This window comes from Nicotiana attenuata, unplaced genomic scaffold, assembly GCF_001879085.1.
Source record: "Nicotiana attenuata strain UT unplaced genomic scaffold, NIATTr2, whole genome shotgun sequence".
NCBI classification, from domain to species: domain Eukaryota; kingdom Viridiplantae; phylum Streptophyta; class Magnoliopsida; order Solanales; family Solanaceae; genus Nicotiana; species Nicotiana attenuata.
The window spans coordinates 3,391-29,336 of NW_017674388.1; the positions used below are offsets into that span (position 1 = coordinate 3,391).

Below are 25,946 nucleotides of genomic sequence, written 5' to 3' on the forward strand. Positions count from 1 at the left end.
GATAGAGGCTCGCTTCTTCAAGTTCAAGTTCCGCTTGCTGCTTCTCATTTTGATAGGAGTAGGTGCTTGCAGCTCGCTCGCTGTCTACTAAATGAGCCTTCACTGCCCGCCCGGCCCCTATCTTTAATCTTAAGTAAAGTGAAGTCAAATCAATGAAGTGAACAGCCCAACTTCTTTGTTTGAAGCTTTGCCAGGAAGCTTCTACTTGTTGAAGCTTTGTTTCCCCTAATTCCGAAACACAACAATAGACTTGCCACTATAGTATAGGAAAAAGCTTCTCTTTGATAAGCGGTCATAGGGGAGTTCAGAAAGGATCTGATCGTAGATAGAGACTTCAACCTGTGCGGGGGTAGGGGCGGATGTAGCCAAGTGGATCAAGGCAGTGGATTGTGAATCCACCACGCGCGGGTTCAATCCCCGTCGTTCGCCCATCAATAAATGGACCGTTTGTTTCGGAAACACAAGACAAACCTAGAAAGAATTTATTCTGCAAGCCATCTCGAGGCTTTCAAACGCATCCAAGCAATTGGTATCCGATCAGCCGAGTTTTTTACTATGGGACAAGTCAAGATCATCTCACTTAGAAGCTGCTTTTCGGATTCTGCGATTACATCAAAACCGTTACCGGGAACGTAGGTTGATTCTTGTCTATGTCATCCTCTCTTCAGCTATCTTGTTACTGTTATACTGATTTCATTAAGGCAGTTGATTATTCTGATTGGATTTCGAACATCGTCCCCCATAGCCCCAAGAGGGATGGACGTGTTCGCGTACGCATCTATTTTTGAAATCTCAATAAAGCATGTTCCCAAAGATGATTTTCCGCTGCCGAACATTGATTTGCTTGTTGACAAGACTATTGTGAAAGTATGCCTACTACTCTTTTCTGACGATTCAAAATTCTCGTCGTCGGCTTCCTCGAGGTAGAGTTTGTTTTGTAATAGGAGCCCCGTTGGGCTTTTGCGGAGCTTGGCCTGCTTTTGCATTAACTCACCATTTGGTGATTTGGTTCGTAGCAGCCCAAGTATATCCAGGAGTTCCTTTTACACGCTACGCTATCCTCGGCGACGATATCGTCATCGGAGATGAGCGGGTGGCTGAGCATTATCGGGAGCTAATTTCGCCACTGAATGTTCCATTTTCGTTAAAGAAATCGTTAGTATCGTCAGTTGGTGCTTTGGAGTTTGCTAAGCGGTTCTTCGTACGCGGAGTGACTAAGGACTTTTTTCCTGTCTCCTGTCACATGTTAAGATCCTTAGTTAGTTCCATATCCCTTGTTCCTGTAATGAGGGCTATTATGTCTAAGGATCTTCTATTGTCGTATTGTTTGCGAGAAGCTGGGTACCAGGTGTATACTCGATGCACGGCGCCTCCTAGGAGACACTGGAATCGGTATTTCCTCGTCTTTCACTCGTCGAACAGTGTGTGTCCTCTCCCCTTTTGGATCTGGTTAAGCGTAACCACTGGTAAACACTTAACCTCTTATCAACAAGGTATGGTGAGGGAACCTGATTAGGCTCTTGACCCCTCGATTCCCGAAAAACTCGGTGATCTCGAAGTTTTTCGAAGCCTGGTCAGAGTACGACTGGTTAGGGGGGCATAGGTTTTGTCCGAATGGATGAAGTCCATTCTCTCTTACTGGTCTTGGTATTACACTATCGCGGAGGAAAAAAATACTCCCATTAAGGCGCTACTTAGCCCATAGGTTGTGCCACTGGTGACTAAGCATACAAAGAAATTATATCATTTTTATAATAACTAATAACGGCATAGTCTTCCGGTGTTACGACCTGGTGCTCTCTTGTGAAGAGCCAAAAGCTCTTGATGTAGGGAGGTTCGGTCCAGTCTGTTCACCACAATTTGCGCCCTATTTTAGACTAAAGCAGGCGGGGTGGCGACCTCGTCTTAAGATAAGATATAGGCAATAAGACTTTAAGCGCACCTGAGCGCCTTTGCCCATAGAGAATACTGGGGACGAAAGTCTCTTGGGGGGGGGGGGGTTCTATGGAGCAAGTCTCCCATTTCTTTCGCAAACCAGTAGGGACAACCCCCCCAAAAAAGGAGTTTTCCACGCGACGATCTTTATTTGAAATATGAGCCGCTAAAATTTTTCCCTTTTGAATGTATTTACCCCTATGAACCTGATGCATACAAGTCTTTCTGTTTGTTGGAAGGCTTATATATAATACATAACAAAAGGAATGCTTATAGTGTATCCATTACCTGATAAAACGATCTTTTCCGGTAAAAAAAAAATGATCTTTCCCTTGTGTTCGGCTATAGCGGAAACCCCCAAATCTAGAGCTTATGGTCTTAAGTTCCAACCCAGTTCCAACAATGCACTTCTCGGCACATCATCGGTAGGGGAAAGCGGAACTGCTTGACGTTGTATACTAAATACAACAAGCCCGATCCGCATCATTATGCTCAATAAAAGGAATGAGGGAACCTAAAATAAAAAATATTGGAAGGAAGGGAAAATTGGAAGATGAATCTTTTCCCCGGAGCTGGAACAACTTGTTCTTCCTGACCCGATTCAACGCCAAAAAATTTCTTGTCCCTACCATAAAGTATTCATATTTCCTGAAGAAAGCATCTGTTCCTTGATCTCTAAGATATTTCATAAAACTCTGTATGGATCCTCAATCACCAATCCTTGCATGAATATGGGTTGTGCTCGAGAGGCTATGAATCGATTGGACCTGCCAATCGAATGAATCGTAACACTCGTAATGATCGACTTTACGAAGATTCCATTTGATTCCGGAAGCTCGTAGCATTGGTCCGGCACAATTCCCAAACTTAAGAAGCTGGGGGCGTGCCCGCCGGCCCCTGACCTGCCTCCGATTACTGAAAGTGAATTCGTTTTCAATTATCCTAAGCCGGCCTATCATTCATTGGTTAGGGTTAGGGAAAAAAGCTAGCTGGAAGTAATCTCTTCTTCTCAGTGAAAGCTAAAGGCCCTGGTATAGTAGGAGTGTGGTGCGTGCTCTCTTTATTCTGTAGATGCGCTCCTGGGAAGGGAAGCCAGAACTTTTGATGTAGATCGATCAATCCCGCCCTATTCAAGTGATCGCCCCGACCCGAGCGAGATTGGAGATCGCCTTAATGATTGTTCGTAATGGGCCTACCATTTAACGTACGTATGTCATGTAGTTTTTGTTTTTGTACCTTTGCCGTCCCTCAGACCCTCTCCCACCTTTTCTATCTATCATTAGAAGTAGGGCGGGTGGCGTACCTCACTGAGCTATCGATCGCGAAGCTATCGCCCGGTTCAACCAACCGTCCGTCCTGGTGCCTTTCCTACTGATTTGACCGCTTCTCTTCGTTAATCCGGGTTCACCTTGGCCCTCGCCCCAGAGTTCTTATGAAGACTCTGGTGGTGCATGTGTATGATAGGGCCCCCCATAAGCGCCAAAGATCGGTGATGTTGTCATGATAAGTGTGGGAAGTCGATAGTGTACTCGATGATTGAAGGACCTATCGACTTGCATTAACTTCCCGTGGCTAGTAGGGGGAACTTTAATGTAATTGCGGATCCATTAGAAAAAACTTGGGGGTCGGCCTCCTGACTTCAATGCCTTTATTGAAGTGATGAGCTTTGAAGATATGATTTTCTCGTTTGGATTATTTGATTGGGCTTTCAATGACAGCAAATTGACTTGGAGCAATAATCAAACCGGTCAACATTGTATCTGGGCCAGACTAGATAGAATCCTTTTGAATGGGGACTGCCCGCTTCTATATAAAAGCCGTTTTGCTTCCACCAGAGTTGACCATTTGCCTAGAGTATCCTCTGATCACTCTCCTCTAGTAATCTTCTTAGAAGATTATAATACTCGCAGGCCTGGGGTCTTTCGTTTCCAAAGAATGTGGATTCGGCATTCTGATTTTCACATTGATCTCAACCATGCTCGGGAAATCCTTTTCAAGTCTTCTCCAGGAAGATTGACTCGACAAATAAAGCACTGAATTGGCGAACTATTTCAGAATATAGAAATGCCGAAAACGAAGAAGGCCAATTTGCTCTTGAACAGAGTTGGTCTGCTGATAAGAAAACTCCGTTAGATTCGGCCAAGAGTAACCTCGAAAAACTTCTGCTTTACGAAGAAAGATAGAGAATAAGCACCTTGAACCAAATTCAGAACTTGTCTCTGTATGGCAGGAAGCTCTCAATTTATTTCATACATTACTTTCTTCTCAAGGTTCGGTGCTTGAAGATGAGATCCTTGAGACCATCCCCTCTCTAGTCACAGAGGAAGATAATAAGATGCTTACGAGCCCTCCTAATATGGAAGAAGTTCAAAAGGTAATTTTGAGCATGTCGGCGCGCACTAACCCAAAAAAAGGTCTCCCCTATCCTTTAAAGCCTGATGGCTTTCCGGATTCTTTTTATATAGAAAATATTGTTGGGATTTCAAAAACTTCCAGCTGGTCACCTTATTTCTTCGCTGAAGGTGCGATCCCCCGTTCCATCAATGCTACTTTCCTTGCTTTGATTCCTAATATTTTTATCTAGGACTACCTCTATTTTAATCTAAAAAAAAAAAATTTCTCATCTTCTGGATAGAGTATAAAATAAAGTGGTAGGAGATGAAAGCATTGTTATCCAGTGGGGGGCGGCTTATTTTGCAAACATGTTCTTTTCTCGATGCCTATACACCTTCTTGCAGGGATTCCAGTTTCAAAGGGAGTTCTTGACCAGTTGGAAAAAATGTTAGCTAACTTTTGGTGAGGCGGTGATGAAGACAAAAGAAAGCTTCACTGGATATTTTTTGATACTATGTGCCTACCTATTCAGGAAGGGGCTTTGGGTCCTCCTACTACAAGACACTTTCAAGAGCTTTCAAAAGCTTTTCGTATGAAGTTTACCTGGTCAATAAGAGGGGGGTACTTTCAATGAGAAGAATATCAGAGAGCCAGGGGTGGAACCAGAAATCAGTGCTAGCTCCATTTCCAATCCACCATTTTGAGCCCTTAAGTATTGGTGGGGTTGCCTGAAAATAGAACTGATTTCACTCTAAGTCCTGACAACCAGGTTTGGAAGCAGCAAACCATAGGGGCTTTCAGATAGTTTCTTTTGAAAAAAGCAGTCCAAAGTATGACTCCCTCTTATTGACCAGGCCAACTCCTTTACTAGTTATTTCTCCAAAATCATAGATGTGCTTGACGCACATGGAAACTGCTTTTTCAATGATATCGAAGCATTTTTGCCTCACAGAGTGGTTTATGATATCAGGAATAGTGGTATATTCACATCTCATCAGGAGGACAGGGGGATATGGAAAAAGAATCGTAGTGAGTCATTTATTCTCAAAGCTGGTTGGGAATCGATAAGAAATCGAACGGGCATTCAAGCTTGGACTCAATTTATCTGGGATAAAGCCATTCCTACAATAATTAGCATTTTTGCGTGGAAGCTCTTATTTGACTTTGTATGCGGGGATTTCAGAATCTGTTAAGGGAATAAATTCAGACGAAAGGTATAAGATTAGCAAGCAAATGCTTGTGCTGTTCGGAGCATGATAAATAAAGTATTGATCACCTCTTCATCAAGAGTGAGCTTGCTATGGAGGTTTGGAACCATTTTGATCGCCTTTTCAATATAAGATCCTTCCAAACGGATTCCATTCAGTCCCGGCGGTTTAACAGATCTCGCAGGAAATCCCAAGTTGGCTACGTCACGTCTATGCTTACTATTTTTTCAGTTTGGGAACTCTGGAAGGAAGGCAATAGCAGTAAATTAGAAAACCCAATATCTCAACCGGCTGCTATTATTCAACAAATTACGGACTGGCTGAAAGACTGTTCTCAGCTTCTTGACATCAGATCATCTTGGACGTTTACTGATTCTATTCTTCTGGATGCGCTCTACATTCATCAAGCTCGTAAACTCGCAATTGACTCCAAAATCATTGTTGATTGCTTCAATGAAAATAAAGAAGCCCCTAAAATTACCCATACCTAGACTCATGGTGGAGCTTCATTTCATCCAAATTCTCGGCTGGCCATTTCAAAATCGTCTATACATTTAGAGAAAACAACAAAGTGGCAGACTCTTTAGCAAACTTCGGCTGCGATTCTCAGTTTGACTATAGGTTTTCCTCTACAGCTGATCTTCCTCAACAAATTCAGGTTTTTTCTCTCAAAAAAGTGGGCTTATTGAATATCATATTGGTTTGGCTTTGTTCACTTTCATTTTATTAGCAGTAATGTTTTTGGCTGTCTTGTAGCTCTTTGTGAGCAGGTCTATGTACTTTTTTTTTATGGGTAAGGTTTTGACATCCTCCCCCTTAACCCCCCGGCGGGGGGCAGATGGAGTATTGACGAAGATGCTTGGGACTGAACACATCCCCCTTTACTTAGTAGGGCTTAGGAACGATGTTGGCAAATGATTGTTGAATATAGTTACTCACCTCACAGCCCAATTTCCTCTGTGGGGTGTATACCGGCCGGGTTGCTGCCCGGAGGACCAAACCTGACTGCTGGGACAAGCTTGGTATACTGTCTTCCCTTTATCAGCAGGCGGTATAGTCGCATTGCAATTATTCCACCAGTACGGGTCACTTTATCCGGATGTAACAGTGTAGTAGCAACTGCAGACGGGGTCGGCATGAGACGTCGGTTCTTGATTAACATCCTTTTGCCACTATCTTTCTTTCCGAAAAATGCAGCCCCTACCATTAGTCGTCTATGGAGATCTGGGATTCGGTATTGAATCAATCCAACATTTCGTTCGGTCACTTCAGCAGTCATAAAAAAAACCTAATTCTATTGAGTTGATTCCATCTCCTTGACTTTGTTCACATTCAGTAGCAGCTTGCTGGTGTCCTTTCAGGTCAGGAACTCCTGCAATAGGCAGCTAGCCTATTGGAAAAAGACTACTCTCATCCCTCTCCCGAGGTAGTCGTGCTTCTTAAGTCGATGTTGACCTGTATATAAGTCAGATGTTGGAAAGGGAAGCCCCCATAATATAAGCACTCTTTCAGTCAAGTAATGCCTTTAGAGCCTATAGTATAGCTGAGTAGCTAAGAGCTTCTGGTAATTTAAAAACGTAGGAATCGACTTGTTTTGCGTTAATGGGGCTTTGAGGGACGTCTTCTCTTTCCCTTATCAAGCAAGTCACACCTAATCGCCCTTGATGCCATCTTGATAACTGGACTGAATGTCTCATCATAGTCTATACCCTATTGCTGGTTGTAGCCTTTGGCTACCACGCGAGCCTTGTAGCGATCAATAGTCCCATCAGACTTTGACTTTCTCTTGTATAACCACTTGCGAGCCGATACACAAATTTCTAAATCAAAATTTAGCAGGAAAATGGGATGAAGCCCGCCAGAAAGCTTTTGACAAAATAAAGGACTCCATTCTAGTGCCTACAACGCCAGGAAGCCTTTATTACTATACCTATCAGTCACTGAAACCACTATGGGGTCTATGTTGGCTTAATACGATGAAGACAGACGGAAGTAAAGGGCCATATACTACCAACGTAAGAAAATGACTGACTACAAGACCAGGTATACCAATTTGGAGAAAACCTGCTTGGCTTTGGTTTGGGTAAGGCGGAAATTGAGGCATTACATGCTGTCTTACCCAGTACATTTAATAGCTTCCATGGACCTACAAAAAAAGTCTTTGTTCGAGAAACCCGCCTTAACGTAACGGGAAGGACCGCAAGATGGTTACTGCTTCTGTCTGAATTCGACATCACGTATGTAACCAAAAAGGAAGGGCGATAGCAGAACACCTTGCACCCTATCAAGGAGGAACATGAGTTTAAGGATTGCTTCCCAGACGAGGAAATAGCTGTCACAGAAGAGGAGGGCATGGAAATTTGACTTTGATGGCACGACTAATCAAAATGGGTACGGAGTAGGGGCATTGCTGATTGCACCTGATGAATCGCACACCCCCATTGCCATTAAGCGGAACTTTTAAGGAACTAAGAATACCACAGAAGATGGAGCATGTATCCATGGATTAAAGACTGCCTTGACCCTGGGAATATAAGAAATCGAAGTATTTAGGGATTCGACGCTTATCATCTGCCAAACTCAAAAGAAATTAAAAACAAAATATGAAAAACTTTTGACATACCATGCTTATCTTGAAANGGAATGGGCATTTTCGGGCGGGGGGCGGTTTGGTTTCAAGGCCCTCGCAGCAGGAAGAGGCAGTTGTCATTTGAAAGGAAAGGCCCTTTGTATAGAGTTCGAACCCGCGACTTCTGGCGTGACAGACCAGCACTCTAACCGACTGAGCTATTTCCCCCTTTCGTCGCTACTTTGATTCAAAAGTAACCTACCGGCCTATTAGTTTACAAAGTCAACATCAGAGAGTATTCTTAACAGCTGTACTAATGCCGTTCGCCTTTGGTACTTCAGTAGGGCTTGCATACGAAGGGCTTGCGGGGTGAACGGCATTCTGTTGTACTACTAACACTAGCTGTACTAGAGTAGTTTAGTAGCGCCTTTTGAATCAAAGAGGCTCACCCTTTCCGAAAGGCGAACAGCCTGCTTTGCAAGCAAATATATAGCCCCCGCCCCTTTGAGTCGTTGCGAGCCGGAAAGCGTACCGGCTGTTTGAGTCACGAAAGGAACAAGCAACGGATTGATTAAGCGATAACGCGCTCAAGCCTATAGTGTTAGCCTCGCGCATCCATTTTCTTGCTTGCTTAATCTTAATATTATTATAATAATATATATATAAACAAAGAAGAAAATCCTTTTTTTATCCAATTGTTCATTCCTGGGAAGAGAAAGAAGCAAATAGAGCAACGGCCGCTACAATTGCTTTAGCGCTAGGTCTCTCGAGCCTTGCCTTTTTCCATGTCTCCCGAAGAAGATTAAGAGCTGAAAGCGAATTCCCAATTATCTTACACTGGATCAGTAGAAAAACCTTTGTCATTACAATAGGAAATAGATGCGAAGCTGTTCATTTATCCAGTTGAGACTGCAACAATTTCTTTTGCGGGAACCGAAATAAGAGCTTGAACAGGAGTTGCTGTCGATATTGGCAACGTTTTTAGGGAGCTCTTTGGGAGCGAAATGACTGACGCGCTAGGAGTGGTCTTTAAGAGCCTGCTTTCGAGTCACCCGGTGAATTTACCAACCCTGTTCGACTTCATCGCTACGCCCCTTACCTCTTCATTGGGAGCAGGTTGACTATAGAGGGTTCCCCCCTAATTGAACTCAAGCTTCTTTTTATGCTATTTGGAGCGAAATTCACTAGAACTAGAAGGAGTGAATAGCTACAATTGCTTTAGTGAGTCTTAGGCCCCTAACCGGAAATACGCTATTTGGACTACAATGACTTTTGCACCAACTCTTCTGGAAGCAGGGGCCGAAACAATGCTTTAGCGATAGGAGCGGAATCCCCTTTTGGTTTGGACTTCCCCTTAAGCTGATCAAGCTGCTGATCACTCTGGTCACCCGGATCTTGCTGACTCTATTAAATCGGAGAATTCTGGTGCTGTCTCACATAAACTCCTCAATAGTTCCACCCCTCCCCTCTAAGGGGAGACAAGGGAACATAATGGCCCACCATCACAGGGAATCTCAAAGCCCCGAGCTCCGTAGTAAGGCACATGTTCGAAAAAGGTGACATGTCGAGAAAGGTGGAATCGTCGTGTAGAAGGATCATTAACACTTGTAGCCCTTTTGAGAGGGGGGTACCCCAACCTCACTCAAGAAAACACATAGAGTGAGATGTAGGGCTCAGTTTGTCTTGTGCAGGAGATGGAATTTTAACAAAGCACGTGCATCCGAATACTCTGAGGTTTGAATAGTCATCTCTTTGAAAGAGAGTAAAACGCCCAAAGATAACGTGTAGAGGAGATCGCTCACCAATAATAGGAGCCATCGTCTTCTTACTCAGATAAGCGGCCATCATTAAATTGGCTTTACTAGGGATCCTATAATAGGGAACTTTCATTCCCAGTAGAAGTCCTCGAGCAACTTGCCTAATACTAATAAATAAGGGGAAGGCCCAACATTTTATATTAGTATAAGGAAGGCGCTAGCTAGCGCCCAACCTATACAAGGGCTTTCCACCTCCATTTGGTCGTGCTGCTATGATGTAACGTGCAGTCGTCCCAAGGCAGCAGGATGTATGGTATAGGGCCCCCTATTTTATCTCCCTTAAAGTCCTTTATGGATTTCGAGTCGGGAATAGAGCTGTGGCTTATTCGGCGCTATATCACAATTCATTCTCGGGCATAGCTGTTCACGAAAGGTGGCATGGGACATCTGTCAGCGGCGGGAGTCTTACATCCGAGCGAGAGGTCAGACCAATCCCATTCATCCTGGTCTGATCCGAACAGATCTTGTTGAATGAATTGATCCATTGTTGTATGCCCTACTTCTTAGTAAATTTCTTCCTACTCGGACCCGCCGTACTTCCTTTGACTACTCCTGAGATATAGTGGAAACATTTTGTTATGGTGGAGAGTGGGGAGTGAAAAGACCAATGCAGCAGAGAACGACTGCATGAATCGGAATCCACTTATTAAGACAGACGACCGAGAAAGAAAGGCTCCGCGTTCGAACATTGGTTGATCTTAGCTTAGCGTGCTAGCCGCTGCTTCATTTCGTATAGTGATAACGCTTTCTCTTTCTTAGCGCTCCGCCCCCCTTGTATAGTAAGGGCTACTTTGGTTGCGCGGCTTTCTCTTATAGGGTGACTTGACTCAGCTTGACCTACTTGACTCAGCGGTTAGAGTATCGCTTTCATACGGCGAGAGTCATTGGTTCAAATCCAATAGTAGGTAAAACCGACCGAAACCCCTGCTTTTGCCAGCATGACAGCAAGCACGGACTGGCAGCAAGGAGTCAATTGAATGATCAAAGCATCGGTTGCTTCCACCTGTGGCCTTCTTCGACCGCCTTGACACCTTAATATCAAGGAACCCCCCCTATTCCACAAGTAGGTGGAGACCTGGAGGGTCGGAAACCCCAACGGGAAACCTTTCACCGCGCCACACGATTCTTTCGCGAAGCGCTCTTTCCACTCCTGCCCCCGCAAGCAAAGAGGTTTCAAGATACCAGGCGACCAAGTGAAAAAAAAAAAAGCTCCGAGCAAATCTTCTAGAGAGCGTACCCTTAGTTTCGACTCTTTCTCTATTCTAAAAATAGAAAAAAGAAAAAGAAGCCAATTTTTATTCTATGGACCCCTTCCACCAGATTACTTTACTGACTGTAATTCATTCAAAAAGAGTAAAGGAACTGGTTTAACAAAAGGGCTCTCAAAAGTGATCTGATACCTTCTTCCCTTGGTCTGGGAGGTAGGTTATGTAGGCGACAACTGTTCATAGGTTGCTCGATCAGGCCAAATAACCGATTTTGAGTATGCCTGAGATTGCCATAAGACCTTCTCCCTCTTGGAAAGAGGCTAATCAAAAGGGGGCACTTTTTCCATTTTACTTTTTTGAAATTTTCCGCTTTCTTGCCTTATTATATTATGGGAGTACAATGTTTATGGATAGTATGTTGCATTGGTTAAAACTTTAACCTCACATCAGTGCCTAGGGCCTACTGAAGCGCTGCAGATCCTAGCAGAGTATCATGAATGAAGGCCTAAGTGATGCTCATCAGTGTCGGGACAGCGCCAAAAAACGAATAGATAGGTGGTTCAGTATAGTTTTAAGTAAATATCAAAAAAAGAGTTTGTTAATTATATACCATATTTTGATGGTTGAGTGACGAAGGAGAAGAGAGATAGCATCCCGACTGGCTAGCGATGAGGAGAAAAGAATCCCAATGTATGGTCCTAATTTAAACACGCCACCTACACGACTCACTACATAGGTTTAAGGAATGCAGGATAATATGGTTCCTCATCCCTCGATATAAAGAAGTTTAGAAGGCAAGAATGATAAGCATTCGGGCCTCTAAAGCAAGATTAAAGTGTCCTCTTGGATAAGAAGACCTAAAACACCAGTCAAGGGAAGAAGGTCGGTAACAAAAGGGAATCTTTCTTTTTCAGTTAAGTCTGCGCATGAATGATCCACTTGCCGCCGCTGACGTGACCATCTCCAAAAGATATGCCTCAATCTGTGGCAGATCAACTATAGGGGGAATGTGTTGGGAGACGACCTCCCGCCGCGGTAGTATGAGCCTTCCCTTTCCTTGATGTTACACAGGATGCGCAATGGGGGGTAGTACGAGGTGACTGATAGCATTACATTATAAGAATAGAAAGAGATGTTAAAAAGAACGACCATGGAGACTTGGGGATCTAGAGCAGNGTTGCGCTAACTCGCTAGCGCTAGCGCACTATGGCTTTTCAGCCTCCTGCAGGTCCCTTCATTCTCTCCGCCTTACACGGACTTAAAAGAGTACCTAAGGCGGATTAGTGGTTTATTTTCAAAAGGGATTTTATTTACCGTAGCTTTTAGACAGCTAACAACTAAGCCACTAATCATACAGCTAATAAAATAAAGTCGGTCACTACTGAGAAAGCTCATAAAAGTCGTTTCAGGTTCAAGGGCTAAAGCTTCTCTTAGGAGAATCCCTTCGCTACACTCGACTTAAAGGCACCTACGAACTCACTCATAAGGAAACTCATCAAGTAGGTCTTTCGAGTCTTTCAAGTACTGGCGAAGCTTTAATTGAAGACCTTTCAGTGCCCTTTCGTTTGGTCCCCTGGGTACCTTCTCCGCACTTACAGGTAAGCATTTCAAGTAGATAAGATCATAAAAGAAGAAATGGGAAGGAGTTCTGCCATTATGCGCTATTATTTTAATCCGAAAGTCAATCATTCCCAGCTTTGATATGAAGGTATGGGGGAGATCAAAAGGGAGTATGTTAGTCAAATAGAGGGCTCTCACGGGGGTGTAGTCCACGGCTTTAGCCTTAAGCTAGGTTGGGCTGTAGTTCTTGTATTGGGCGAACCCAAGCGTTAAATAGCGCCGTTTAGTGGCGTGCAGGGAGTAGTCGTCTTGTTGCTGGTAGGTGCGACTATATGAGTTGACAACAATACACCGCGGTATGTGTGAGTCAAGATTTTACTTAGTGATCCGAAGGAGCAGTTTGAATTATTGCAGACTGGTTTCCTCCCATATACCCCCGCTGATGCGTATTTCCTACCATTGAAGAAAATAGAGAAAACTGCTAATCCCACCCACGTCGTAAACGGATGCCCTACCTGATCCATTTCAAATCCAGCCGGAGGTCTTCGAGCCTTGTTACGGACTAAAGTCCTAAAGAAAAGTGACCCCATTCCCTCCCCAGCCCAGGTCAAAGGTCTTCCCGCCCTTTTTTTTTTTCAGGGGCAGAGTCAAGTTCGTTACGGTCAGCAAATCAGCCCCGCATCGTATCGATAGCGATTCAGATCACCTCCCCAAGCCTGCCTAACCTAATTGTGTGTGAGCAATCAATCGTGACAAGTCGACCGATCCATAATGAAAGCACCTGTAGATAGAAGCCGTTTGTCGACCGGTGGACTCATCCTCAATGCCGTTTAGGCTCTCCAGTTAAGTCGGTTGTCCTCCGCCTTTCTTTCCCATGCCCGAGATGGCCTTATGGTCAACTTCTATTCTGCTTGTTGGAAGGTTCGTCCGGATCTCTTCCCGGGTCAACCCACTCAATATCCGAGAGAGGGTAGGCTTTTGGCGGCCGCAGAGACGGCGGATAAGGCAGCGGATGATACGTACTTGGAAATAAGCAGATCATAGATAAGTTTTTTCATGCCTCGACTCTCCCTCGGTTCGTTCGAAAATCATGGTAGTCTTTTCATGGAGATTATTGGGAACGGAATTGTGCCTGGGGTTAAGAACAACGACAAAACTGCCTTCTGTCTGTTGCCATGGAATGTATAGGTAGGGATTGTTTTATGCTTGGAAAGCCCGTTCCGCGCTCTCTATCCCCTTTTTTGGGGGTCCCCATGAACCAGTTTTTAGTAGTCGTGTTCGCCTTCTTTCTTCCTTCCCTTCCACACGGAAGGATCATGGGGTTCTCCCAACATACATATCCGGGGGTGCAACTGTTTAGTAGGCAAGGATCGGAACGGGCGGATCCCAGGTCGAATTCCTGATCTATTCGTTTCAGCCTTAGAGGATTGAGCTTTTTGAGAGCACCGCACTGCGATTGAATGGCGGATTTCAATGATGAAGAGAAAAGTCTAGTTCTCTTTTCATTTGAAAGGGGAATGGATGTCTTATTGAGAGTGATTACGGAAGAACCTTTTCATAGAGGAGAGCGATAGGCCGGTTTGAAGAGCAAGCTTGAAAATAAATGGAGAGGTCATTCATTCATAGCAGAAAAAGCGCTCACTCACTCGTATCTGAAAAAGGCAGGCGGGGGGCTCTCTATCCTTAAGATAAGATTTTTTTCATTCTTAAAAGCCTTCTTTCATAGATAATCAGTAGTATTCCTCTCGCTAGCTATTCTGAGTAAGAGGGGGAGGACTTGATGTGACTACTATTAGACCTCCAACCCCGAGAGACTCTACAATCATTATGAGCGGATAACCCTTTCCCTTCCCTTCTATAGAGAGGTTGCCCCTTTCTCCCCGGGTACGTTCACTCACTCCCAGTGCCTACCATTTCTATATACTTTTGAAAATAGAGAGGTAGTCGCAGCAGGAGAAGCACCCCTAAACCCCTCGAGATCACTCGACCCCGACCGGTCAATCTCCTGTCATTGCTATCTCGTGCGCGAAGGGTTGCTCATGCTTCCCAAACGTCACGCATTTTTTAGGTCATTAGTCAACAGCTCCCTGGACAGCGAAATAGGGGTGACTTCACATTGTTTCCTGACACGCCTATCTTTGTTTTAGGGAAATCCTCTCCCCGTTCAGGCGGATGCCGCACCTTGCGCTTGTGAATGAGTGTGATATATACCTCTTTGCTCAGCACGTGACTGTGTACCCCGAAAATGGAAGCTGCATGTCTTCGCCCGCTCCCGGTTCATGGTGGAATCCATTGAATGCGTTGGTAAAGCACGGGATTACGGCCGAAAAGCGGAGGTTTCCGCTAGGCGAAGGAGCTCACAAAATATCCTAACTCTCTATGGGCAAGAAGCAAGGGCGCAGCTGCTGCGCGAAAGCCGGTCTTACCTTCTATTATATTAGTAAAGGGCCTTTAGGCTTGACTAATAAGATATATAGGGCTTTTCCCTTTACTAGTAAGAGGCAAAGATCATCAGCTTTTAGTCATCTATCTCGCTACCTACTCCTTTTGCAAAAAGGCTTTGGGGATAAGATCAGACTCGAGAAATAGTCTACTTCAAGGCTGCAGGGAGGACTACGCTCTGCAGGTGGGCATCACTATTTATCATGTCAAGACGGAATTCCGGTTTGTTTTTGAAGGTGATCAAAAAGATTCGACGAAAACCGGGCATACATTCNAAGATTAAAAGTGTCCTCTTGGATAAGAAGACCTAAAACACCAGTCAAGGGAAGAAGGTCGGTAACAAAAGGGAATCTTTCTTTTTCAGTTAAGTCTGCGCATGAATGATCCACTTGCCGCCGCTGACGTGACCATCTCCAAAAGATATGCCTCAATCTGTGGCAGATCAACTATAGGGGGAATGTGTTGGGAGACGACCTCCCGCCGCGGTAGTATGAGCCTTCCCTTTCCTTGATGTTACACAGGATGCGCAATGGGGGGTAGTACGAGGTGACTGATAGCATTACATTATAAGAATAGAAAGAGATGTTAAAAAGAACGACCATGGAGACTTGGGGATCTAGAGCAGGTCTTTCTTGTATATCCCTCGTGTCGAGAGCAACTTCCTCGAATATCAACGCAGGGAGCCGCGAGGAGAGGACTTACAGGGCTCGATCTACGGCTGCGTCCCGTGGTTTGGTAGAATAGACACTTCCAAGGATAGTCTACACACACAAACCCAATCTCGTTTTCATAGGGTTATGGTGGCACTATGTTTAAATTGACTTCCCCTCCCCTTCAACCTGCCCCAACTCCCTATATATATTATCAAATAGAAGAGTCAAATATAAGAAATGCAGTAATCCTACCCATTGTGAGAGGCATCTTCCACTTTGTAATTGAAGGGTTCCAAACCTCGCTTCGTCGCTCAGTCCCTTGCTTCTTTCCTCCTCTTTTTCCTTTCCGGCTCTTTATACCAATGTGATTTAATTCCAGGTGCATATTTCAATTACGTCTTCCATGATTCTTAGATCCAGAGGTAGGACCGGTCCATCAATAGCAGCATCCCTTCCTCTCGCACCTGGTCTAGTATCTCTTAGGTCGATATCCAGTAGCTCCAGTAGCAGCAGAGGGAGAAGATCGGTAGTAGAAGGTAACGAACTAGAGACTCAGAGAGAGATCAGAAGCAAAACTCGGCAAGGCAAGGAGAAGGCGGAACCCAGGTGCTACACTAAACTAGGCGTTACCTGGGGCCGCACGACTCAGGCAGACTCTCTACCCGTGCGCGTGCCTATTTCGCTTTAGGAGGTATCAGAGCGGAGTTTTGGGTAAAAACCTTTCGATTTCTGCTAATTCTCTTCTTGTTGTACCATGTACATGACGATAGCAGTGGAGTGCTGTCAGCGGCGGCTGTTGTTAAGGAAACACTCAAGGATCGAGTGACCCAACTTGATGGCAAGGTCGACCATTTGGACGGACAAGTGTAGACTATGGCAGAAAGGCAGGGGAATCCGGAATCGTTGGTCACCAGACGCTCGCTAATGAGTACCGCGTCTTCCCAGTGAAGTAGAGCCGTCTTCATGGGGCCTCAACGATCCCGGTGGCGATGTCCAAAGCGTGACGGACCGGGTCAAATTGAGGAGCTTGCTGTGGAGATAGGTTTCCGGTTCGTGAACCGAATGTCTCACCTGGCGACTCCAGACTTGAGTCCCGGAACCACAGCCATTCAACGGGATTCGAAATGCCAAGGCTCGAAGACCTCTGGGACATGGAACAGTACTTTAAGGCTGTTCGTGCCCCTTTTGACGACCAAGGCACAATGGCAACAATCTATCTCTCTGGGGATGCGAAGAATATTTGAAACGACTTTCGAACCATCACACGGATTCCGACCCAACTACCGTAAGAACAGAATGGAAGGGCAAAAAAGGATTCTATGCGCAGACGTGAAAGCTCTATCAATAGAAAGATTCTAGCTTCTTTTTATTTAGAGAGGAATGATTCCCTCGTCTGAGAACCGCCATTCACATACTATTCCTCCCCACTAAAAAGAGCGATTGAGAATCTCGAGAACCTAAACAAAAATGCAGAAGTGAGCGTACCCTAAGGCTCTCCTCTCTCCCCCTTTTTTAGCCAACACCATCAACCCCATTTTTCACTGGGTCAAAGCCTAAAATCTGATGAATAGAAGGAAAGGAGATCAGAAAGATAGGCGAACGACTTGACTATAGTATAGGTCGGATGTTTCCGTGAGCAGTAAGCAGCAGATCTCCCCTTATTTTGGGAAAGCTGGTGGCCGCGTGTGAATTCTTTCAAGGCAAAGGGCGGCCTGATTCGACATTCTTGTTTACTCTGATCCGGTCGAGGTGGTTTTCGTTTACCAGCACGTAGGTGTTCTAAATTCCTATGACCGAGTCTTTCTGGCCCCTGTGAACATCTTTTCTTAATGTATTAAAGAGGGCCTCTCTAACCGGTGAAAAGTGGTGGGTGTCCACTAACGGCCATTCCTGGCTCGGCTCCGATAACGCAATTCCGGGAGGAGTCGGTAGTTGGGCACTGGATCCCTTCGGACCTGGAGAATGTGTGACGCTGGGTCGGGGTTTGGTGAACCAACTGGTCGCTCCTCTAGTTGAAGTATCGGGCCCCTTTTTCGTTGCCTAGGTTACACCTTCGGAATACCCCATAAGGGAATTTTTTCTACTCCCCCCAATCTTCACTTTACGCCACGCCGACTCCCCTTTCGTCATAAGGCGTGGAATTAGACCAAGGGGAATCTCTATAGGAACTAGTCCCTTATATTTCGCACATAGGAGATCGAGACACAGCCCCAGGGCTATGGGGAAAGATGTAGATCGATCGCCCTAGATAGACAACTACATAGAGGGTCTCTACTAGTCTATATATTCTTAGATTTCGTTCCCCCCGTAAGAAAAATATTACAACCTATGAGGTCTGCAAGTTTCACATCTAAGTAATACCCGATCCGATAGTTTACGATATAGATAGATAGATATATATTTATAAAGAACATTCTAAGAAAAGATATTAATAGATATCGGTAGTTGTCCGGTCGTACCCAAACAATAATATTCCAGAGGGAAATGCACCTAAGATCAAATATTTCGAGCCGGCTTTCGTAGAAAATTCAGACTTTCTTTTTGATGCTGCGATCACATAAAAACATAAACTTTGAGGCTCAATAGCTAAATACATGGCAATTGAATCATAAGCCGAGATCATAAAGAGCATACCGCGAGTAGGAAGTGGAATTAATACAATGGATTCAAAAGCATCAAACCTCTCTTGTTCGAAAGAATTGAAACACATCGAAATGGTACCAGTCGTACTTAATAATAGAAGAATTTGGCAGAAATATGTAAAATTGTCCCTCCTAAAAAGATTATTCCAGAATAAATGGGCAATAGTTAGGAGAGGTGCGCCAGCGGCGAGCAGAAGCAAGGTTATTAGATACCTCAGGAAAGCCCGGCCAGAACCACACGTGCAAGTTTCCCTGCATGTGGCTCGTCCGTGATAACTTCTTCGGATTTGCGTGAACTAGCGGACCGATCACTAAGTGGGGATGCTCCCTCCAGCATGAGCGAACCCTTTCGGAACTGGTTAAGAATGGGCGGCACTATCCCAGCTCGGATCTAGCCAGGTTCTATTGATCATGTCCCCTTCCCAACAGTTGTACCTTGTCTTGGGGCGTCTTTGGCTTTACGATAGAAAGCTCGCCGGAGAAAGTCAGGTGCCGTAGGTAAGCTCTATTTGGCCCGGAGCATTGATTTCCCATAACGAATAGGCTGGCTCTATCTCTCAATTACCTATCCTGTGCTCGAGAAGGTCCCTCAGTTCCTCGGCAGCACCTCGAGGTGCATTTAGTTGTCTTACATGAGACGAGGGCTATTCCCCACTCCATGGCATGACACCTTTCGCTCATCCATTCCGCCCGTCCAGACGCGGCACCCTTTCTCATTATCATCTACCGCCCTTTCTTTCCTCCCGGCTATTCACGCATGAAGATCGTCGTATGTATGCTCGACTTCAGTTGCCGGTGCTATAATAGGTAGAAGTACATTATGGCAGGATCAGTCACCCGGGCAAACAACCCTCCTCCAAGAAGAATTGTGCTATGCCCCCCCGATCCCTATAGAGCGAAAGAGCTGCCTGGTGATCCCTAGGTTGCAGCATGTCCGGTTGTTAACTCCTCGCGCCGCTGCCGCCGTTTCTAGGACCGACCGACGCCTCACCTGCACAGGTACCTACGTAGTGTAGTCTCGGTCGCACATTCAACATAGCGTTCGGACTCATGTGCCTTCCAGAACCAGGGGTATTCGAGCCTGCTGCGTACGATTAGCCAGCCTTGCAGCGGCAAAAGGATTAGACGTCCCCCCATGCTATGGTTCCCTGCGGTCCAAACCCGGTGCCGCTTTAGGTTAGGGAGCTGGACGATAATAGCTCCTCCGCATCCCAAAGCGCGCTGCCCTCCTAGGCGCGCAACACTAAGTAATCCAAGCCAACCCACATTACTGACTAACGGTGGATAATCATATTTCTTAGAGGTACTAAATACAACTCCATGAATGAGCAAAATGAAGGTTGCATTAATGATAAAGATCTCTGGGGAAACCGCTAAAAAAAGATTGAACATGTGGGAGGATCCGAACGAATTCTGCTTTCATTTCCCCCGTATGGAGCACTGAGTTACTTACGTTACGGTCTTCAGCAGGCAGGCTGCACTCTAGGCGGCTAGGAAGGCTCGCTAGACCAGCAGCCAGACCAAGAATGAATGTGTAATGATGGTGATTCCACACCAGGCTCAATAAATAATTGAATGTAGAAAGGGGATCCTAAACAAAAAAGGAGTCCATGACCCCTTTTTAGAGCGTATAAGGGGAGGTCGAATTCCAAACCTTTTCTCTCGAGTGTACCCATTACCAAAAATATACGTCACTTTGGGACACATGCGCATAGCCGCCGCGCGTAGCTAAAGGTCAACCAAAAAAAAGAGCTCAAACACTTTTTTTTTTAGTTCCACTGAGAAAGTCTTTTCTTATAAAAGACGCCACTCTACGAGGGAAGATGCAGATAAAAGGCCAATAGCCTGATGTCAGCTTCTACGGCATAAGCTTTAGATCTATCAACGAATAATAAACATTTCATAAGAAAAGAAAAATTTTTTGTTTAAATCTCAAAGAAAGGTATAGGTGAAATTTGGAACAGTCATTTCAATCTTTTTCTTCCAATTCTAAGAAAGAAAAATCCGTCAATAAATGACGAACTCCATTATACAGATGATAGGACAGGGCTAAGGCAGTAATCTCGACGGAGATTAGGATGAGCTTTGATGAATAAAAGAAGAATTGGTAGAAATTCTCATAGGTGAAGCAAATCAAACCAATTTTCAGACAAAGAAGATAAAAAAAGAAAAGTATAGTGGCTAGGAAAGCTCCGGAGATTCTATGGGAAATTGAAAACGTCGAAGTAAGCTGTGGCTTATAAATAGGAAGATGAGGAGATAAGGGGCGAAGGATATTCATGATATTCGGAAAGATTTATGTTCATTCGCTCTGCTCGCAGAGCGGTATACCGAAAAAAAGAAGCGACTACCTTACTTAAGCAATTCTTCTTATTCTTATTCTTTCTTAGTTGAAGTTCCTATATTGGTTTTTTCTTTCTTTTATGAATGTTATAACTCCAAATTCTTTGGTAGCGGACCTCTTTGATAGTTCGACCGTTATCCCCCGTCTAACTCAACTATTCGACTGTACGGCTATTGTGATTGCGAGAGAAAGGAGGGATGGCGCCTTCCTTTACCATCTGGCGGTTGAAAACAAAAGTGCTTCCAGGTACACGGCTGTTAGGCTCATCCAAGGCGTATTTACGGAAGTAGCAGGGAACTTGACCGTCAAGTTTGAAAAAAGCTGGCCAAGCCTGTGTCACTTTCTTACGTCAGGAGAAAGGGAGATCAAAGAAGTATGGGGCCGATACGCGAAGGATCAAATCATAGAGATAGCGGATCTTAAGAGGCGGAAGAAAAGGAACCTCGGCGACCCAGAGATCGCGGAGTCCGCGCCCGTGCCGAAAGTGAAGAAGCTTTCCTCTCCTTTCAGTCGAGCATGCCCGCCCTTTAGCACTTCCCTTCCCGAAGTGGGAGTAGGAGAAAGGAAAGCGCACTCGATCAATTACCATGCCGTGTCGTAAGACAAAAAGTCACCCGCAGGAGCTTAAAACCAATATCTTGGGGAAAGGCCTCTACTCTACGAACCAAGTCTTTCTGACGAGGCACCAGCTTTNGAATTACGGATTCCTAAACCTAGTAAGGGAAAGCGATTCTACTCCAATTGCATTCATCAGTCGGATGAGAGTGAGAATAGAAAGGAAGCCGGGAGGAAGAATGGAGTATAGCATTACCTCTAGAGTACAACCCGGAGCCTTCTTTTCGTAAACCCTACTCCTGCGCCCCTCAATCCCATATCTACTACTTAGTCAAGCCCTTAACTACTTCTATATCTTAGAACAACCCTGCTCTCTGATCGACGTTTTATAGTCTGCATATCTATGGAAAGAGGAAGCTAGGAGAGGATTCTAAACAATTCTATCGAGCCGAACAACAAAAAGAGAAAGATAGAATACCTTTCTTAGCTAGCCTAGCGTGCTAGAAACCTACATGGAACAAGAGCCAGATCGAAGACATTCCTTTCATTCTTTTATACCCCTCTCTTCTTAGTTGCTCCTCTTTCTAGGGATCTAATGGTCGTAGACCACCTTCTTGTGACTATGTTGAAGAATTCTTTCCCCCCTTTGAGTTCTCGAGTGAAAGGGTCCAAGCCATAGGAAAATATCCAGTTTCTCTCGCAACATATCTAGTTTATCCTGAAGCAGCATTTCTCGAAGTAGCATTCCCATAAGTAGAGGATGAAACCTTTGCTTGTTTATCCCGACGAGGGTTTATGAATCACTCAAACGAGCCTTTCTAGCCGCATCTGAATCGGCATCCCTATCCATATGTTTATGCGCAGGGGCATCCAAATCCGAATCTGTAGAATCTATTGGGGAATCCCCATCCGCACCCGAATTGGCTAAATCTAGAATAGTGGGTCTTGTTCCGATGCGGGAAAAAATCTTTTTAAAGGGCATCTCGGCGAAAGAGGACTGAGAACCATAAGGCGAGCGCCAAAACACTAGCACAAACTGCTCCCACAGACACGCATGATAAGGGGGTGTGGGGACAACCAGGCCACCACTTTTACCAGATATGGGTCCGGACGACCCAAGAGCCCGCCACTAGAACCCAACCCTTAAGAGGCTAAGGTCCAAGGGGCTACTGCAGGAAGTCAGCTTCACCTGTAACCTTAAGGAATACAGAAAGTTACTCGGAATTCCTAGCAAGGACTTTGCCTGATATTCATTCCTAAATCCCTTTCACCCTTAACTAGCTAACTCGATGGGACGTCAACAGCGGGAATGCCAAATGCAAGACCTGGACCTGGTTCACGCAGTCAAGCAGCAAAGACCTCTTTCTCTTCGGGAGCTTTCGTAACGGCTATAAAGAATGGGTCTTTCCCCTCGTGAAAGGCTATTGGGATCGATCCCTTCAACCCTCCTTGGCGTGGAAGGTCGCAAGAGAAAAGAAAACTTTTCTTCTTAGCAGCTTTTTCAACCTACCCGAGGTAAGGAAGTAAAGCAACCAATAGCCTTTTTACATATCTTCTTATCTAAGTGGGTGTTTGGGTATAAGAATTGTGAAATTCCGGAAAAAAGTTAAAAAAAAATTAAAGTAAAAATAGTGTTTGAAAATTAGAGCTATTTTTGAATTTTTTTTGAGCGATTTGAAGCGAAAATTTTGAAAATGACTTGGAGTTACTTAAATTTCCGAAAAATTTCGAAATTCAACTTTTAAGTAAAATTTGAATTTTTCATGGCCAAAGACTAATTCCGAAAAAAGTAAAAAATTTCCGTAAAAAATGAAATTTTCATGGCGAAATATTGATTCTGATAAATTTTGATATGCTCATTTTGAACTCAATTCTAGATCTACCTTTACTTCAGATTTGTTACGTAATATATTTTTTTGGTTTGGCTGAAGTCATTTGGTTGTTATTTAAGATTATCTCAGTTACAACTCTACATGACAAACTTCACCAACAAGGGTTGTAGTAGAGTGGTAAGTACTCCTTCATCCTTAACTAGAGGTCTCGAGTTCGAGCCCCTGGGTATGGAATCGCCTTTGTTAGGGAGCGCTTTACCCCCAACGTGGGACTTCTCGGCGTGAATCCGAATTTAGTCGGGCTCCAATGTGGATACCCGACACCGGATGAGAAACCAAAAAAAAATAAAAATACATGGCAAACTTCAACTTTTGCGGACTGCTGCTTTGTTTTCTTTCTCCTCTCCCCATACCTTTTTTTTCTCTTGATGTCAATTAGCTGGTTTTATATGCATCACCTCATGTATGCATGCAACTGACTCGCAATTTGCAGTTACAGTAGCAGTTTTTAACAATCCTTTCTCATTGTCTATTACTCCCTCTGTTCCAACCCACTTTATGTGTCACAGTGAATGGGCTGTTCTTCCTTTAACTAGATACTTCGGATTCGAGTCCTAGGTATAGAAAAATACTTGGTAGGAAGCGTTCCCCCCGAATGGGGCTCTACGCAGCGTGAATCCGGATATAAAGCTTCAATGCCGGTACCGAACACCGGGTGGAAAACCAAAAAAAACATCTATTTGACAATTCTCTAACATTTTTAACTTCTAATCCGATGTCCCACACCCACATTAAGGTTTGATTAACTCAAATTCACACTATGTAAGGCCCATTAAAAAAGTAGTACTCGCTATCAGAATCTTTTTATTTTTTATTTTTTATTTTTAGGGCTCAAACTTGAGACCTCTGGTTAAGAGTGTTGATGGATCTTATTCGTCTCACAACAATCTTTGATGGTGAAAACTCTTTAACTTTGAATTTTTCTGTTTATCCTTAGTGACATAATCTTAAAGCTACATAAATATTATGACATATTTAAAATTGAAGTTTACGAAATTAAACTCTCGGCCTAATTTAATATGCTGTCATATAAATACCCAATAAAATATAATGTCATATATAACAAAACAAATAGAGTACCTGGTTTGATGGAGACTCCCTACCCTACTTTATGCAAAGACAACAATAACATAAATGAAATTAAAAGGACCTAAAGACAACTTCTTCATTCTACATCAAAATCTTAGCTATCATGTCTCTGCAAACTGAAGAAAATTAATCCACATAAACAGAAATGAATAAAAAGGACCTAAAATTAAAGATCTTCATCCTATTATAATAATCTAATTAGTACTAATATTGACTCCTTAAGCAGTAAGAAGTACTATCCTTACTATAAGTTGATCATATGGTTATTGATCAGGGGCGCATTCGGTGGCAAGTTCAGAACCCGTAAACCTCAAATTCTGACTCCGTCTCTGTTATTATTGACGACCCCATGACCATGGTTGTGGGAATTAACAGCAGCAATATCTTTCTTCATACCCCATTCATGAATCCTCAAATGAAGCTCAGCAGCAGCAATCAAGAAATGAACAGCTTGAATTGGTTTCAAAATTCCCAAAATATCCTTTAGTGTCCTCAACCTTAAATCATCAGCCTTTTTCAAAACCTCCAATAAATTTTCCTCTTTTTTAGCAATATTATTCTTCACTTTTTCCTCCTCATTTTCCTCTACTTGTCTTCCCTCTTCCCTTAATATTTCACTCACTATATGTGATAATTCAACCATTGATGTATCTGCAATTGTTTCTTGAACTTTAGCTAATCTTTCACTCAATTTTTTTTCTTCCCTTAATGTCTTATTTTGTAACTCATCAATTTTCCCAAGTTGAATACCAGAAAGATCTCCTAAATCTCCTGTACTAATTCCTCTAAATAAATCATGAAAACCAGCTTCAAGTTGTAAACCCGATTTCGAATACAATAAATGAAAAGCCATACTTGGTCTCCATCCTCCAATCCATAAAAATGCATCTTCAAGATTACTTCTCCATGTTGGATTTAACATGCCTAAAACATCTTCTTTAGCACTTGTTGATTTTTCTTTGTAATAATTCTCATAGTGGTGTATAACACGTTGAATCAAAGGCAACAACATTCTACGATTGTTTTCTTCTATGGCATTGACATCTTTTGAGGCGCGCACAAGCTGGTCCAAATCTTGGTTCTGTTCAACAAGCCATGACTCGAAAAACTTGTGAAATGTCTCGCGATTTTGTACTCCGTTTCTATTGCTCATCAAGTGTTGGTCCATCGTTTATATGCTGTTGGAAAAAAAAAATATTCCTATTAAAGATGGAAAATAAATAAATAAATAAGATGCTAGAATTGACAAGAAAAGATACCGTTTTGAGGGCATCTTTTTCAGAAAATATTGTGTCTTTTAAACTATAGGAACATTAAAATTTCAGAAAAAGTATGTATATATGAGTAAGCGAACATACCTGTTTGTTTACATGTGAAAAGAAAATTTGGATTTTAAGAAGAAGGTTCAAGATATTTATATTAAGTACGGTTGAGAAAGCCGACAAGAAGTAAAAACCAGAGCAGACCCAGTGGGCTAAGTAATCTAGCTAGGACTCAGTATCTGGCTGGAGTACTTTGTATGTTGGCAATCATATAATATTCCTGTTTATTGAGTTCTGTTCATTGTATCTGTGGCTTGAAATACACATACAATAGTCAACCACATACTATTTTGGTACTAATATATGTTGTTTACCTCGAAATACGAGTAACAATTAAAATTTGTTTGTGGTTTTAAGGATACGTGATTTAATTTAA

General features: G+C 43.7%; 1 protein-coding gene across 2 annotated transcripts; it reads right to left on the reverse strand.

Moving 5' to 3' along the window:
- Positions 1-24,189: 24,189 nt before the first annotated feature.
- LOC109218566 (protein DELAY OF GERMINATION 1-like) lies at positions 24,190-25,716 on the reverse strand. Of its 2 annotated transcripts, none has more exons than XM_019382945.1 (2): positions 25,607-25,716; positions 24,190-25,426 (listed from the first exon to the last, which is right to left on the reverse strand). In XM_019382945.1, exon 2 carries the CDS (start codon positions 25,414-25,416, stop codon positions 24,559-24,561), a length of 858 nt encoding a protein of 285 aa, XP_019238490.1. In that variant the 5' UTR covers positions 25,417-25,426; positions 25,607-25,716; the 3' UTR covers positions 24,190-24,558. The 2 variants fall into 2 exon arrangements, with proteins under 2 accessions (XP_019238490.1, XP_019238491.1); XM_019382946.1 differs by lacking the exon at positions 25,607-25,716 and adding an exon at positions 25,508-25,583.
- Positions 25,717-25,946: the final 230 nt, after the last annotated feature.